Raw genomic sequence first — 17,674 nt, forward strand, 5'->3', positions numbered from 1 at the left:
GCGATGCTGCATTTTGCAGCATGGCATCGTTAACGATATCCCCAGGTTTGGCTGCATGTACAGCAGACTAAGGATATCGTTATCGGCCCGCAGGTGCGCACATTGTCGATCATTCACTGCATAAACACTGGAGGATATGAACGATATATAGTTGAACGATATCCTTATCGTTCACTTTTACCGTCTAGTGTGTATGCGGCTTAAGGGAAATGACAGCCTTTATTTTATATACAGTGCCTGTTTAACCATCTTTAGCAAAACATAGCTGTGAGAGTGGTGGTCATTGTACGAGTAACTCTGCTTTAAATATATAACATGTGGTAAGTTTGGCAAACGTTAGTAAAATGATTGAATCCTGTATCTGTTCTGGCTCTAGCACAGGCTTGTTTAATCATGATCCACTACTGCTCAGCTAATGGGACGTTTTCTTTTTATAGACCTTGTACTTGGCATCAATGCTAATTAAAGCTCTGTGGAACAATGCGCTGGCAGCTAAAGCCCAACTTTCTAAACAGAGCTCATTTGCATCATTACTAAATACTAATCTACCAATGGGCAACAAGAAGGGTAAGTCCTTGTTCTGTTACCGGTCTCATCTTTCCTCCTTTTGTGTAATGGACTTTCTCCTAACATTGATATTGTAGGGTGCTGCAGTCTGCCGACAGTTTAATGGTTAAAGAAAAGAGACAATAACATTACTTAGTTTAAGAAAGAAAATCAAATCTTTTATTCTCTTTGTACTTTTGTGGGGTACAAACATCTTGGGAATTTGTAGCAGACACCATTAAAATGTTAGAAGTACAACTGCCCTCCCTTAGGGATTGTCACTGACCCCCTTTCTCTGTCTACAGTCTGTTTTATTAGTACTCCCACAAAGTTTGGTTTACTTGTAGTAGAAAATAAATGTATTTGCTACAGCTAAAAATGTCACCCCTATTCAAACCTGACCTTTGTAAATGTACTTTAGTAATAGATAAGCAAGAATGATTGCTCGTGTTGCTTACCTTCATAGAGAGTATTCGGCGTACTTTCTTTTGGTATATGGATAGAAGATCAGCAATGAATAGGTTGTCAGTCAATAGGTCAACACCAGATGGTCGACAGGGTTTAAAAGGTAGAACGGTTCAAATGGTCGACACGTTTTATGTTGTTTTTCTCCTTCATCCACTAGGGACACTGGAGTTCAAGACAGTGGGGTATAGACGGTGGTAGAGCAGAGCCTGGCACTTTAAATAATTCAGAAGTGTGACTGGCTCCTCCCCCTCTATGCCCCATCAGCCCCAGTTTTTAGAATGTGCCCGAGAGAGCCGGTCGCACATCAGGCTGTCTCCAGCCTTTTTCATAGTTTTTAATTTTAATGTTTATTTAACAAGCATTGAGGACAGGCAGGCTGCTTACTGTGGCAGTCTGCCTGCTACGTGGGAGCCGCCGGGAGGGCACCACACGGCTACTGCAGCCTGTGTCCGGTGACCCTGAGGAGGGGGCAATAACAAATTGAGTCATCGGACTCTGCGAGGCCTGCCACTGCTGACACCGGCATGTGTCCGGGTTCCTCGCCGCCCCCTCAGCCCAGCATCCCGGCCGCAGCAGTCCGTAAGTGTATCCCACCACTCCTGACTAGCTGGAGTGGTGGGCCAAAAACGCTGGGCTCAGGAACAAGCGGCTATTACAGCCTCTTTCCCCCTGTCAGTAAACTGGCAGTGTCGGAGCTGCTTATGTGACCCGCCGCTGCACTCTGCAGTCAGCGGCCGGGTCTCTACTAGCCACTAATTCCCCCTCCTATTTAATGAGGGGAGGACCGTCTGGCAGTGAGTCACTATAGGTGCCTCTGTGGAGGAATAATTGTAGCCGCACCGGGGCTTGTACCGTAGAAGCTCCGGCGACGGCATTAACGGGGGGCACTTAGACACCGCTTCAGCGTGGCTGTCTGTAATCTAGCAGCCGCTCAGCGGCTGTCAATTATCACAGCGCCGGTGCTTACAAAGAACACCGGCGCCAAGTTAATCTCCCGCGCGGCTGTTATAGGCGCGCTTAAACAGAGTCAGGCTCTCCCTCCTCTTATAAAGAAGGAGACGCTGCACCGCTGATCATAAAGCGCTGACAGGACATGAGGCGCGCAGTAGTCCTCCCAAAATGAAGATGGGAGGTGTAGCGCCAAATGCCCGCCATTAGCGGGAATGGTAACGAAGTTAGTGCTATTCCTGGTTGTGCGGAGGCGTGGCTTAGGTCCGGCGGCCATTACTACTCCCGGGGAGCAGGTGCCGCAATTGCTTCTAAGCCTCTCGCTTAGTTGGCGCGCAGTACAGCGCAGGTTTACGCTTGGCAGTGCAGAGAGAGGTCTGGGCCCCTGTAGAGGCTACACCCACTGTAACCTTAAATGCAATTCCGCTGCTGCAGCTAGTACAAGGCATGCCTAATGTAATATGACATGCCTACATGGGGAAGTGTGTGTTTATACATGTATGTATGTGCGGGGCCTTCCTGCATGTGTGTGCATTTGTGTGTGTGTGTGTATGTGTGTGTGCATGCATGCACACACGCATACACATATATATATATATATATATATATATATAATATGTATATAAAATGTCTGTTATTGCCAGTATTGTCTACTGAATTGATGGCGCAGTGGAATACGCTGTGCTGTGTAGAATCTGTTAAAAAAAAAAAAAAAAAATGTATATATGTATAATCCCCTGTGCATAGCAGTAGCATATATGGGCAGCGGCAGAATCTAGATAGAACCTAGTTTGGTCTCTATAATAGTATACTGCTAGAATAGATTATGCTGATGCATACTGAGTGAATTACAAACCTACGCACGCAGTGTAGCAGTCTTCCTGCTTACTGAGTTACGCAGCGGCAAGGTCCATATAGAACTTGAATGGTGGTCAGATTCCACAATGAATTGTTAGAAGAGAGAGCACTGCAAAACAGTCGGCCCCATAACTATCCTAACTGCTGCCCTACGTCATTGTGATGTTACTGTGTAGAGGATAGTTATAACCATTTTACGATTGTCTATCTCAAAATGGCTGCAGGAGTCTGTTTGATTAAGTTTTAATCAGTACTCCTAGTAAAGAGCAGCACCTCTACATATCATGGGACCCGCCGGCACTATTATAGAGTGAGTGTCTGGGCCCCTGACACTAGCTCAGGGAGGAACATGCCGCAGCCTAATACAGAGGCTGTGTCCGTGTCACTTGCCCTCCGCATGATCCGCCGATTGATCTATGTCTGTGTCAAATAGGCCTGTATACATCAGTATACTGCACTGAGGTCGTCTCTTTGATTCCCACTTTGAAAAAGCGGGTTCAACTGGAGCTCAACTGGCTCACCCAATAAGGCGAGTACACCAGTGACAGAAGGGTCCCAGGATCAAAACCAGTCTGGGACATCACGCTGTTAAAATATCCAGGCCCCTATGCCGTAGCAGAATGACGGCCACACGCGGCACATGAGCAGTCTCCCTGCGTGGAGGTAAGCCACATGTATGTATATATTTGTTTTTTGTTTTTTTTTATATACATAAGCCCTACTTTAGAACATATAAATATGTCTGGAGTGAAGTTTGTCCTGGGCTCAACCAAGGTCTTGGCTCAGTTCATTCCATGGCTCTACCTGTTGCTCATGTTAAATATTATTGTCACCTATTGATCTTGATGTAGGTACGCGTATAGTATCGCTTCTTATCCTTACCGTAAAGGCAGTGGAGGATCTGTTATCAGTTTTGTCTGATACCTAGCATATTTTAAAAGAAGGATCCTGCGATTGGAGACTGGACTCTCCTGATGCGGTAGTTTGGTACTATATCCATATACCGTATATATAATATGGTGGCTCTATAGCCTAGAGTCATGTTCTGCAGCTTACATTGTGATAGTCACAATTCCCTCAGGCATTGCTTCTAGTATGGACCCTATGCATGTCCTGGGGCCTTCTTGTATGTCCACACATGTATATTGTGGAGCAAACTATAGGACTCTAAGAATGCAAGATATATATATATATATATATATATATATATATATATATATATATAATATATAAATAATATAGCATGCTAATCTCCTAGTACAGGAGTCTGACAAGTAAGTTTCCTATATTGGTGCTAACTCTTCCTTTCAAAGAGATTGCCTTCTCATGCAACTATGTTCTCTGGGTGTACGTGTGTATATATACTGATATATTCACATTCTTTGTATGAATATTTACTAATAATTGGGAAAACCTGTTTTGTAACCCTAACTGGGGTTATCGCTACAGATATATCCTTCTTTACCTGGGATAATTAAGGCACTCTATGTCTATGTACAGGTGCCTTTCTCAGTATAGGTTCTAGTACTCAAGATTATTGTTTTGTCAATATCTCAATTAAATAAGGCTATAAAGTGGCCCCTAGATACACTTCATATCAGTACATGGGGAATCCAGGTTCTACACCATCCTCAGGACCTAATTGTTTAAATGACAACAGACTGCAGTTACTGCTCCTGTGCCTGAAGGCCTAGGGCCACCCGCCGAATAGGCGGGGTCAGGCCTGGCTTGATTAGATGGGTGAGTATCAAGTAAATCCTTGGACCTGCGGTTCAATTTTGAATCCTTCACGTTGTGATCACTATAACTTTCAAGGGTCACTGGTGGGGATCCATCATCAAATATGTAATATTTCTGTGTGTATCTTTACCGGTACAAGGTCTTATTTAAATCCGCCTTTTAACTAATATGCACTTCACCATTATAAGTATGAATGTACTGATACACTAGCAGACCGTATTTAGGGTATATGTATAATCTCTATATGTATACACATCCCTAATGTAACAAGCTCAGGTTTAGAGTCCTGTTGTACAAGCTTCTTGTCTCCACTAACATTTTGCTAGTTTTCTACAGTATTTCCTAAGACAACATCGCCAGACTGAAGTCCGTGCTGTAGAGCATTGCTTTTAGCCCACTGAACTACTCTCTATACCTGACGTGACGGGTTGCTGTGAGAGGGAAAAGGTCAGTGACATTCTACATAGCGTCTAGAGGGCTTCTGGTTACTCACAGGTAAGCGGTACCTCACTAATTCCTCGGAAGAGGCTACTATTTCATGCAACCTGGCATTACAAGTCTCCCGTCCGCACCCTAGCTGCAGTCCTAGCAGCCATCCGCTCTCAGGATCAGTTGGCTCTACTACACTTTAGAGCTTTCCTGGCGTGTGGGTGCATAGTTCCAACATTGAGAGTGCTCGCTTCAGCAGCACATTTTCTAAAAATTGGAACGATACAGAGAAGATTTGCATAGCCCCTGCGCAAGGATGACACGCATTTTCGTGAAGCATTCCATACTTAATTGTCACTTTATTCTACTAGAATTTGTTGGAGTTATAAAGGACTGTAGCACTTCTATGGGCTAAGGCACTTCTTTACATTAAAGTGTGCGGTCATTCTGTTCTGCATTGGGAGCCCGATTCCTGTTCAGTATCTTTGAATATTTTCATCACACTGACAGGTACCTGATGGGTACCTTTATGGTTGTCCTAGTTCTCTAGCCTTGCTGTATGGGATGCTTCTATATATATTGGTAGCTCTCCCTGGGTGGCTGTTGCATCCGTGTTTTTTTTTAACTGCCTGGGTATCCGGGTTGTTTTTCATACTATGTTCGGGCCAGCAGTTTATACTGACTACGCACTTCCATCATGAGGGATGTTGTCTGTTGTTTGGGGTCGTTGCTGTGGTTTTCTTTTCAGGCCGGCACAGGGCGTGTGCCGTATAGTCCCCGCCTGAGGCGCCCCATACACGAGTTTGAGACCCACCCCAAGCGGTAGTGACCTCCCTATAGGCAGGCAACTGATGAGCTGCCAGACACTCTGCCAGTGGTCTGGTATGGGGATTTATTATTGCAGGGTTTCCGTTGCTGTTTGATCTCTCTGTTTCAGAGTGGTGGTACTGCTGTCTGACTCTCTGAAAGAATTGAGACCACAATTCCTTTCAAAACCGCCTCTGCCTCATACCCCGTGGGATCTCTATTTGTTGGAGACTTCCTTCCGCTGGTTGACAACCTTGTAGTAGTTGGGCCTTGAGAATGGTCCAGGGCGACTGTTCGGTCTTCACTTTTTCCTCCCTGTATACTCTTGTTAGGAGTCTGTGGACAGGATCAGCTCTGTATCTGTAAATTGGTATTCTTATACGTATATCTATATGTATTCTGTCCAGCACTGCTGGAGGTCTGCTGTCGGCGACTTATACAGCTTCCTATGTTCGACTATGGTTCGGACTTGGTCTGTTTTCAGCTGGGTTTATGCTGCTTTTGATGTTTTCATCTGCGGGTGTTCTTTCGCTAGCTGTTGTTCCATTCGAATTACGCTGTAAGTTGTGGAATTTCTGTGGTTGTTTAGCAGGGAGTTTTGATTGTCTCTTCTGCTCTGCGACACTTGATCCTCAGCTCTTGCCTTTCCATTGAGCCTACGGTTCTTGGCGATCCTGGTTTTCGGTTTTGCCAAAGGGTCTGCAAGTTCTCCGCGCTTCCCACCCGGGAGGTTGGCTTTGGGACGTCCCCACTGTCTTGAACTCCAGTGTCCCCTAGTGGATGAAGGAGAAAACAGGATTTTGGTACTTACCGATAAATCCCTTTCTCCGATTCCACAGGGGACACTGGACGCCCGCCCAGCGCTGCGTACCTGCCGTGTTTTTTTAGTTCCTTATATGGTTGTGTGAGTGCATGTGTTCCCTGCAGTGGGTTCCTCGGTTCTCCTTCAGTCGGTATTGTTCCGTTCTGTGTTCATCTCCTTCTCCTCATTTTCCTATTGTCCTCCGTCTCCTCTCGGGCTCAGTTCTTAAACTGGGGCTGATGGGGCATAGAGGGGGAGGAGCCAGTCACACTTCTGAATTATTTAAAGTGCCAGGCTCTGCTCTACCACCGTCTATACCCCACTGTCTTGAACTCCAGTGTCCCCTGTGGAATCGGAGAAAGGGATTTATCGGTAAGTACCAAAATCCTGTTTTTTTCAACATGTTTAAAGGTTGTCGTGAGGGTTAGTGTTAGGTACTTGGGGGAGGGTTAGAGTGCCAGGAGGGAACGGGTAGGGTTAGGCACTAGGAGGATTAGGTACCAGGGGGGTTAAGTACTAGGGGGGAGGCTTAGGGTGCCTTGAGGGAACGGTTAGATTAGATTTAGGCACTAGGGGGAGGGTTAGACAACAGGGGAGGGATACTAGGGGGGAGGGTTGGGGTGCTGGAAGAAACTGTTAAAGTTAGGTATTAGGAGGAGGGTTAGGTTAGGTTTAGGCGCTATGGGAATGGTTAGGCACTAGGGGGGAGGGTTAGGTTAGATTTTGGCGCTAGGGTTAGGCACTAGGGGGAGGGTTAGGCCACAGGGGAGGCTAAGGCAACGGGAGGGTTAGGGTGCCGGAGGAAACTGTTAGGGTTAGGCACTAGGAGGAGGGTTAGGTTTAGGCGCTAGGGGAAGGGTTAGGCACTAGGGGGAGGGTTAGACACTAGGGGCAGGGTTAGGTTAGATTTAGGCACTAAGGGGGTGGTTCGGGTTAGGCACAAGAGGGAGGGTTAGGTTAGGTTTAGGCGCTAGGGGGGAAGGTTAGGATTAAATTACAAAAAAAAGGTGTTGTCCTTTTGTCCCTGTCTGACTGTTGACCTTTTAATTGTCGATCTTTTGTACCACACACCTTACTTTTTGGTATTGGCACTGTTATTATGCAGAATGTTCCTTTTTTTAATATATTGTGTTACTTAAGTAATATGTTAATCGGTATTTTGCCATTAGTTGATCCTCAATTAGTAATTAGCATAGATTATAAAAGAGGTGATTTTTAATTGAGTGTAATAAACATGTGGAAATGTATGTATTTGTAGGTTCCCCGGCAGCCAGCCCCCAGAGCAGTGACAATAGTGACACTCACCACAGTGGAGGAAGTGATATAGAAATGGATGAACAAATGATGAACAGATCTAAGCATGTACAGCAGCGACTGTCAGATACTGAGGTATTAAATCATTCACTGTCATTTTAATGTATGGTTGTATATGTCTGCATGTGGTAAGATGTTGAACATTTTGCAATTGTATTCAACATTTTGCAGTTAGAGGCAATAAAAAAATTAAGTGTCAAAGTTGCTTAAAAATGTTCTGTGTAATAGTTAAAACTTTGTTTTATGTAATTTATTGTGTGGAATTTTAGGCATTATATAGTACTGCAGGGCACTCTACTGTTTTGTGCTTCTCCTTACTCGACTTTCATCTACTTCTTACTCCCCACTAGGGCACCTAACACTTGGTTACTTTGCTTTGTTGCTTATCTGTGTGTTATGGCCGCTAATGTAGCAATGTGTATTATTCATGTTCCATGTCCTGTATTGTATAGTACTATAACTCACTGGTCAGCCTATTTGTTTATGTACTTTGTAAGGCGCTGCGGAACACTTGTGGCTCCATATAAATAAATTATAATAATTCTTGCCAAATATTTCTCTAATTTATTATCTGCTAACTTTAGATTAGTCTTTTTAATAAGTGCTTCCTTCTCATATCAGGAATCCATGCAAGGCAGCTCAGACGAAACTGCAAACAGTGGTGAGGATGCCAGCAGTGGACCGGGAAGTAGTAGTGGGCACAGTGATGGGTCAAGCAATGAAGTAAATTCCAGTCATGCCAGTCAGTCTGCGGGCAGCCCAGGCAGTGAGGTGCACTCAGAGGATATAGCAGATATGGAAGCCTTAAAAGAAGAGGATGAGGAAGAGGAGCATTCCCACAACCCATCAAAAAACAACCGAGTTGTCGACCTCCAGAAGAGAAAGTTGGAATCACAAGCGGGTATTTGTTTGGGGGAGTCCCAGGGCGCAACGGACATGGGTACATCAAACAATGGGACATGCAAAGACCTGGTTTTTAATTCGGAGTCTGTTCAACCAGGTGATAATCGCATTCGGATCTTGGATGCCTGCTCCCACTCTGAAGAGCCTGAGCATGACATGACGGGCGAGATGGGTGGTGGCCACATGCAAGGCTCTCACGATACCTGCATCGCGCGCACCGGTGACTTCCTTGGAGAGGCCATCGGGAATGAGCTGTTTAACTGCAGACGGTTTATTGGCCCCCAGCATCACCATCACCACCACCATCATCATCATCACCATCACCACCACCACCACCATGAGGGGTAAGTCATTGTATGCTTTCATTGCTTTTCAAATGTAATTTGTTTTAACAGAAAATGCAAAGGGATGACCAACATAGGGCCTAATTCAGAGATTTAGGTAAATTTGCTATTTATGCTCATCTCCGATGTTTGCAGAGCTGCACATGTGCAGGAGCCACATTGCACATTTGCAGACCGGCTTATGTGACGTTGGTCGCAGTGCCACAAAGCAGCAGCTTGATTGTCATTCTGCTGGTGTTTGGGGGTGGCGTCACAGAACATTCCAGAAAACATTGTCTGAGTTTAAAAAGTGTGAGAAAACGCTCACATTTTATAAACTAAATGCTCACATTTTCTAAACTAAACACTCACATTTTCTAAACTAAACGCTCACATTTTCTAAACTAAACGCTCACATTTTCTAAACTAAACGCTCACATTTTCTAAACTATCACCCCATTACATTTGGCCCTTACAGTATTATATCTATTGACCAAGACAAAGAGTCCTTATTCAGAGGTCATAATGTGGATCGGATGTTGGGGGTAATGGTTAAAAGTTTCAGATATCTCTTCAGAGTATGTGGATAGAGGATAAGTCACGTCTCGATAGTATTCATTCCTAATCCGATCTGAAAAAGGCGAAGCTACAAGCAGCGCTTCTCAGGCTTTCTATGCAAGTTTGTAGCAAAGGTGCATAAGAGGCAACATTTTTGCTGGTGTGTTCGTGTCGTGTTATAAAACAAGGTTGTCCAGCCCATATGATAGCTGAATCTAAAATCTAATGCAGACCCTTAGTAATGTAGCCTTAATAGAGATAACATATATATATATATACACACACACACATACAGTGCACCGTTACAAAAAGAAAAAATATATATGTATAGAGTTGGTCTTACCACATATGTTGTCTCTATAAAGGGTCTGTATCTGTTTATGGGGATTCTGTCCCGTTTGTATGAAAATCCTTTTGTTGGATCCCCTCGTTTGTAGTCGGGGATTGAGCCGGGACCTTCTTGTATGCGACCAGGTGTCGCTTGTCAGATATGGTGCCAGGCTGCTTTTTGTAGTTTGAAGCAGCATCAGCGAGGCGGTCCGGGTGTGGGTGGCTGTATCTGTAGTACACTGCATTGCCGAACAGCTGGGTGTGATTTGCAAAAGGCTAAGACCGCTTCCGGCAATTCTCATTGGAGTTCAGCTTACGTGCCGCGGACACAGAGCTGCTGCTTCTTAATGTATAGTTCCGGGAGTGGAGAGATTTAACGCGGTACCTCAGTTTCATGCAGTCACAGCACCGGTGCCTTGTTGCGTTTCTCTGCCTTACAGACCGACTGCTTCCTCAGAAGGATCGGTAACCTGTGACTGACCGGATGTTCTCTTAGTCCTGTAGAGCCGGTGCATACAATTTGCATATTTAATTATGTAGTTGTCCCTCCTTTAGAGAGAGTGTTTTTAAAGAAGTCTCTGATGAGAACAGAATGGAGAATGCGACTAATTATAGTTTGTCAAAATCTTGTTGTTTATTTTATTTAGTATATCTTTGTTTACTTTGTTTTATGAGCAATTATTCTGTTAAAATTTCTTAAATGCAATGCTCATTCCCTGTCATATAACACTGGGGGAGAGCTGGTTCCTTTTACACATCTACCTATAGCTGCTCAGTTCTTCTAATCAATTGGAGATCGGTGCATCGGTATTTGTGTATAACAGAGTAAATATAATTTTAGAAATCCAAATAGGCATACATCATAATATAAAAATACATGGAAGAAATTAAAATTTATAATATATCAAAAATCTTTAAAATAAATCCATGTTCAAAGATTTTAGCCCCGGTTTGTGATATATATGGGAAGTGGAAGACCTTAAATGTATACACATCTAATAGCCTCTTTATTTTACATAGTATAAGGAAACCCTCTAGTAAGTTCTAACCATATTATAAGTATATTTTAAATATTAGATCCAGAAAAGATGATGATGGGGTATATGCATAGAGATGACGACTGAGCGAGGGAAGATTGATGATGTCCCATTGGTAAAAGTCAATTGGGAGAAAATTTATTATATAGAATAAAGTAATTTCAAATTAGAGTTCGAGAACTTTTTGCAGTAATATAATAAAAAATAAAGAAAAATAAAAAGTTATATATAATGATATATAGTCCCTAGTAAAAGTAGATGGAAGGATGAGAGAGACTGGTGGAATGTCATGTGGTTATCAGTCGGGCATAGTGCGACTGGACAGTCGCTCCCATGTCCGATATGACTCCCACATGAAGTGCACGGTATTCAAAAGTTGAATGTATTATGAACTTAAAACTTTTGTTAACTTAAAAATCTAGATCTAATGTCTCATTTACACCTTCAGGATGTATAGTTTGTAACATATGCATCCAGTAGTGCTCTCACAGGCGTAATCTCCTAAATCTGTCCCCTCCTCTTGTGGTCTGTTCTATTAACTCCCTGTCATTTTTATATTTTGTGGGTCCTTATTATAACACTGATTGAAGTGGCGGGGGATGCTGTGGTTCACGTTTGAGTTTATGATATTATGCCTGTGTTCCATGAATCTAGTTTTTAGGCATCTGGTGGTATGACCCACGTATTGTAGTTGACAGCTCCATTGTAGCACATAAATAACGTATTGACTTTTGCAGTTGATGAATTTATAGAAAAGTTTTTATTATTCTTGGTTGATGTAATAGTTTGTTTTATTTACTATAAAAGAACAGGTGGTACATCTTGTTTGATTACATCTGTAGCATCTTTTTGGTTTTTGTGTAATCTAGTTTTGGTGATCCTTAGGATTTGGATTAGTCTGGAGTAGATTGGGTGCTAGAATGTCTTGAAGATGTCAAGCTTTTCTGAAAATCATTCTCGGGTCTGTGTCAATATGGTCTTTCAATGCTGTATCTTGTTTGAGTATATGCAACTGTTTTTTACAATTTTTTTTTATTTTCTGAGACTGTCTATTGAATTTCATGATAAAAGATACAGGTTGGAGTCCTTGTGTTGGTGATTGGGTAACATACGTGTTTGTTTGTAAAAGTAGGTCTTTGTTTAATTTTTTTGTGTTTTCTAATGCCTGGTCTAGAATAATGGGTGGGAAGTTTGACTGGGGCGGTACACCTGTCAAACCGTAATGCAGGTGTTCTAAGGCGAGCTAAGGGAGGACAGAAACCTCCCGTGGAGCAGAAGGGCAAAAGCTTGGCTCAAAGTGTGTTATTATTGCTGCTGGGTGTTTCGTGTCTCCACCATGAGCTGTTCTCTGTTTGAGCTGCCGAGCTAATCATTCCCTGGAATACAGCAAGGAAGACGTGGATGATCTACGTAATCTAAGGAATACGATTTAAAGTTATTTGGAACTTTTGTGACATTCTTCATCCCTGTATGGTATATAAATGAACTGTATTTCCTGGAAGGAGCGCATATCCCCATTGGAGTGTTTTAGATTTTTATATTGTATTGGTGATACTATTGGGTTGGTTGCTGCTCCCTGTTTTTGCGCAAAAAGACTATATTGTTTTGCCCCCATATATACATTGGCGAGACTCGGAGCAAATCTGGTCCCCATCGCTGTTCCGAGCACCTGTAAATAAAATGTATTGTTAAAATTTAAATAATTATGAGTAAAAATGAAATTAATACATTCTGTAATAATTGTACACTGCGTCGCTGAAATTGCAGTGTCGTGTGAAAAGTTTTTATAAACCGGTTTTATTCCCTTTTGGTGGGGGATATTCGTGCACAATGCGGATACATCGCACGTTAAAAAATGGTAATTAGGTTTCAAGATCACACCCTCTATTAGCTTGAGTAAGTGTGGAGCATCTTTGAGGTGTGATTTCAATGACACAGCATGTGTCTGTATAAAATAGTCAACATAAAAGAAGACATTTGATGACAGGGAGCCAGTTCCTGCAAGTATTGGAAGTCCGGGCGGTGGCTTATGTCCTTTGTGTATCTTAGGAAGGTGGTAGTATGTTGGAATAATGGCGTGCATTGGTAATAAAAATTGATGGGTTTGTTTAGATATAAAAGAGCTGTATTAAGTAAAATTTAAAGTTCTTCTTGATAGGGTATGGTGTTCTTTCTTAAGAGGTAGATAGAAATTTAAATCTGATAATTGTCTGTCTGCCTCAAAAATGTAAGCAGTCAGATTCTGGATAACCAAAATTCCGCTTGGCTAGCGGCGATGCTGGCACCTGGGACTGCAGCTGGAAGCACTGGGGACACAAGTAAGGTGGTTCCCCCGCTCACGGAGAACCACGCGGAAGTGCGTAGCTCCAGCGGTTGGACACCTGCCAGAGGTCGTTGTAGTGGGGCCACCAGTGCAAGTCAGTCTGGTGTCGGGGACAGTGGCAACGGCCATGTATAGGGCCAGTGCACCCGAGGGTTGTTACAGCGTACGGGAGGCAGCCCCTCCCCCAGCCCAGAAGCCGATCCAGCTGAGGTTTTCCCGCGCCTGGGTTGCGCCTCCTGCCCTCCTCCGTATAAATGAGGCGCACAGCGACCACTATCATTGTTGTGCTGAAGCTGCTGGGGTTAGGGGGTTTGGGTATTGTATATGCATTGTATGTAACTTTTGCTAGCTCTAGTGTTTTACTGCCTTTATTTTCTGTACTGACAGATATAATTATCACTACTTTTTCTCCTCAACCCTTTGCTACAGGTGTGTAAGGAATATATATAATTATTTTTTTTTTAAATTGTACTTCACATTTATTGTTATTTGTGAATTCAGTCACATTTGCACTTATTTTATTATGTCTAAGAATAAAGGTAAACCAGAAACTGAGGCCCCGGTGCTGGTTTCAGGTAAAATCTGTTTGGCGGGCTTATCCCCTCAAGACTTTATACAGGATGGTTTGTGTGCTGTCTGTTATAAAGAACCACCTCACCAGTCCAGTCTACCAGCCCCAGTACAGGAGCCATCTTGGGTGTCCTCCTTGTCTCAGGTTATGACTCAGCTAGTGGACAGTTTGGCTACTCCCACACTGCCTCCCTTAATGGGATACCCACAGCAGTTACAGCCTGCTATGTTTGTTCCCCCTGTACATCCTTCCTGGATGGATGTTTATGCCCACTCAAGTCAGAGTACTGCTTAGTCAGCTACTGCATTTCAACAAATGTTGCAAGCAAACAGACCGGTAGCCACTAAAGCACCTAAGTGGACGATATCATTTTATCAGTCTGCTCAGCATGTAGATTCAGATGCATCATCGGAGGAATCAGATCATGCGCCGGGTTCTTCTCCGGGGTCTATCTCAGGAGAGGAGGACCATCCTTCTACAGTGGATGTCCCTTCTTTGGTGAGGGCAGTCGCATCAATCCTAAATATACAGGATAATGAGCCAGCTCCTAGACCTAGGTCTCCAGTGTTTAAACACCAGAAGGTGGTAAAAGCGGAGTTTCCGAAGTCTGAGCAGCTCACTGAACTTATGGAAGAAGCATGGAGTAACCTAGATAAACGGTTCCATGTTACAAAAGATTAGCATCTTTGTATCCTTTCCCACCTACTGAATGTACTAAGTGGGAGTTCCCTACTACTGTGGATGCTCATGTGACACATTTAGTCAGGAGTGCTACGTTACCTCTACCGTCAGCGTCTTAAAGATCTTACAGTTAGAAAACTTGGAACATGTCTTAAACCAGTGTTTTCATTGTGTGGAGCTGTTTCTCGGCCAGCTCTGGCTGGGGTTTGGGTATCCAAGGCTGTTGAAGAATGGACAGGGGCATTGGAGGATACTCGACCAAATGCTACCAGAGAACAGCTGTCTTCTATCTCCCACATACGGGAAGCGGCCTCCTATTTGGGAGAAGCTGCAATAGATGTTGGACTCCTGGCTTCTAAAGCATCTGCAGCTTTGGTCCTGGAAAGCAGATACGGGATCCAAGAAGGCTCTGGAGTCATTACCTTTTTATGGAAACCTAAACATACTTTTGGAGCAGAATTGGATAAGATAGTGGCTACTCTGGCCGCTTCAAAATATGCAGGTCTGCCATCAACAGCTACATCAAAGTCTAGACATTCTTTTCAGTCCTTTCACCCTCAGGGAAGACCAAACGGACAATCTTCCTCCAGGCTGTCTTGTTCTCACAGGACCACCAAGCAGCAAGCTAAGAGGTCCTGGCCAGTCAGATGTCCAGCCTCTTAAGCAGGACGACAAACCCCCTGCCTGATGAGGCAGGCCTCCTCCGGGGGGATCCCAGGGTGGGAGGCCGACTTCTTTAATTCGCGGACTACTGGCATCAAACAACAGACACCTGGTCCGAGAAGAGGTCTCTCAGGGTTATGCCCCCACTTTCCTGAGGCATCCTCCGCAGAAATGTTTTTGCACAACTCCCCCATCAGATTTCTATCAAGGCCTTGGCCCTCCAGGAGGCTATTTGCTCCCTGCTGAGGGCAGGTATGATAATCCTGGTTCCTGTGGGTCAACAAGGAAGGGGCTATTATTCCAATCTATTTTTGGTTCAGAAACCAAATGGGTCTCATCGACCTATCCTAAATCTGGAAACACTCAACAAGTTTATCCGTGTACCCAAGTTCCGTATGGTGACTCTTCGGTCAATTTCTACGATTTGCTGTCCTGGGGGTTTTATGGCTTCCCTGGATATTTAGGATGCATATCTGCATGTGTCTATTACACCATCCCACCAACAATTTCTACGTTTGCTGTCCTGCAACAACATTACCAATTTCAGGCACTGCCCTTTGGTCTATCAATGGCCCCTCGGGTCTTCACCAAAATAATGGTGGTTATGACGACCTACCTCAGGCGTCAGGGAATCAGAAGGCTGGACGAACTTCTGATATTGGCACAGTCTCCAGCTGTTCTCCAACTGACCATTGCTTTCCTACAGAAGCATGGCTGGATCACCAATTAGAAGAAATCCTCTCTTTCTCCAATACAGCAGATGGTACATCTGGGGGCACTTTTGGATTCTCAAGCACAAAGGGTGTTTCTGCCAGAGGACAAGATCTCGGCCCTAATATTGCGAGTACGCAAATTGCTCTGCAAGCGAAAGGTATCAATTCTATCAGCGATGCAGGTCCTGGGGTCAATGGTAGCCACCTTCGACATAGTGGAATTTGCTCAGTTCCACTCCAGGCCTCTGCAACAAGTGATCCTCTCAGAAGGAGCAGTATCATTTAATACGGTCCCAAAGGATCCTTCTCACTCCGGAGGTTCGTCTACAACAGGCTCATCTGGACAAGGGTCGCCAATTTTGGATTCTAAATTGGGTGCTCCACACCACGGATGCCAGTTTTCGCTGATGGGGGGCGGTGACAGGTCATCATACCTTTCAGGGAACATGGACAAAGCAGGAAAGTTACTTGCCCATAAACATTCTGGAGCTGCGCGCAGTATACAAAGCACTCATCCTGGCACAGGACCTACTCCAAGGCAGGTCGGTCCAGATCCAGTCCGACAACGCGACCACAGTAGACTATCTTAAGCAACAAGGAGGCACGCGAAGTCTCGCAGCAAGTGACAAAGGGAAGTGGCATACAGTCTGATCTGGGCAGAAGGTATCTTCCGACTGTCTCTGCGATATTCATCCCGGGAATCTTCTTCAACTGGGAAGTGGACTTTCTAAGTTATCAGGACATACACACCAGAGAGTGGGCTCTCCACCCGGGGATTTTTCAACTCGTGGTGAACAGATGGGGCCTACCAGATGGAGACTTCATGGTCTCATGTCACATAGGGTCCACAGGGCACCCACCCTGACGCACCTGGCTGCATTGGGTATTTTTTCTTTCGGTCACGGATTCCCTCATCTTGAGAGAGTGTTTCTGGTGTACATTGTCCTTCTTTCTCCTTTTTCTTCTCCTGCCTTGGGGTGGGGTATATGTGTAGGAGGACCAGAGGCATCCTGTTTGGTGCCTGGATCACTCCAACACAATTTCCTCATGTTATCCCTGTGGATCCTATGGACTTTGAAGAAAAAGAGTTAACAAAGGTAAGTCTACCATAACTCTTTATTTTGTTTGATATGTTCTGTAGGGCAGTTCTTTCCTGAATGGTTTGATTTTGTCTATAGTAGATCTTTTTTGTGCTATGTTCACACAGTTCTTTAAATTCACCGAGAGTATTTTTATAGACTAAATCAATCTGGGGACTTTTGTAACTTAGGGGGTAAAAACTCCTACAGGTTGAGTCTCCCATATCCAAATATTCCGAAATACGGAATATTTTTAGCATGACAGAGATAGTGAAACCTTTGATTTTTGATGGTTTAATGTACACAAACTTTGTTTAAGGCACAAAATTATTAAAAATAAAGTATAAAATGACCTATAGGCTGTGTGTATAAGGTGTATAAGACAGATAAATTAATTTCATGTATTTACACAAACTTTGTTTGAGCTACAATATTATTTAAAATATTGTCTAAAATTACCTTCAGGCTGTGTGTATAAGGTGTACATGAATCATAAATGCATTCTGTGTTTAGATTTAGGCCCTATTCCTAAGAAATATAAATATCTTATGCAATTATTCCAAAATACGGAATATTCCGAT

At 43.8% G+C, this 17,674-nt stretch overlaps 1 protein-coding gene and 1 non-coding gene across 3 annotated transcripts in view; both read left to right on the forward strand.

Annotated features, from left to right (window-relative positions):
- USP34 (ubiquitin specific peptidase 34) overlaps positions 1-17,674 on the forward strand; it is a 265,775-nt gene that overhangs the window by 63,223 nt on the left and 184,878 nt on the right. For both annotated transcript variants that reach the window (XM_088477313.1, XM_088477314.1), the window contains 3 exons: positions 438-567; positions 7,857-7,987; positions 8,534-9,159. In XM_088477313.1, coding sequence (XP_088333439.1) covers positions 438-567; positions 7,857-7,987; positions 8,534-9,159 — 887 coding nt within the window. The remainder of the gene's footprint in view (positions 1-437; positions 568-7,856; positions 7,988-8,533; positions 9,160-17,674) is intronic.
- LOC148518284 (U6 spliceosomal RNA) lies at positions 5,233-5,340 on the forward strand. The gene has a single exon (XR_015879215.1). It is a non-coding gene; the product is annotated as a U6 spliceosomal RNA (small nuclear RNA).

The sequence above is a fragment of the Taudactylus pleione genome, unplaced genomic scaffold, assembly GCF_031769625.1.
Source record: "Taudactylus pleione unplaced genomic scaffold, aTauple2 ptg000201l, whole genome shotgun sequence".
NCBI lineage: Eukaryota > Metazoa > Chordata > Amphibia > Anura > Myobatrachidae > Taudactylus > Taudactylus pleione.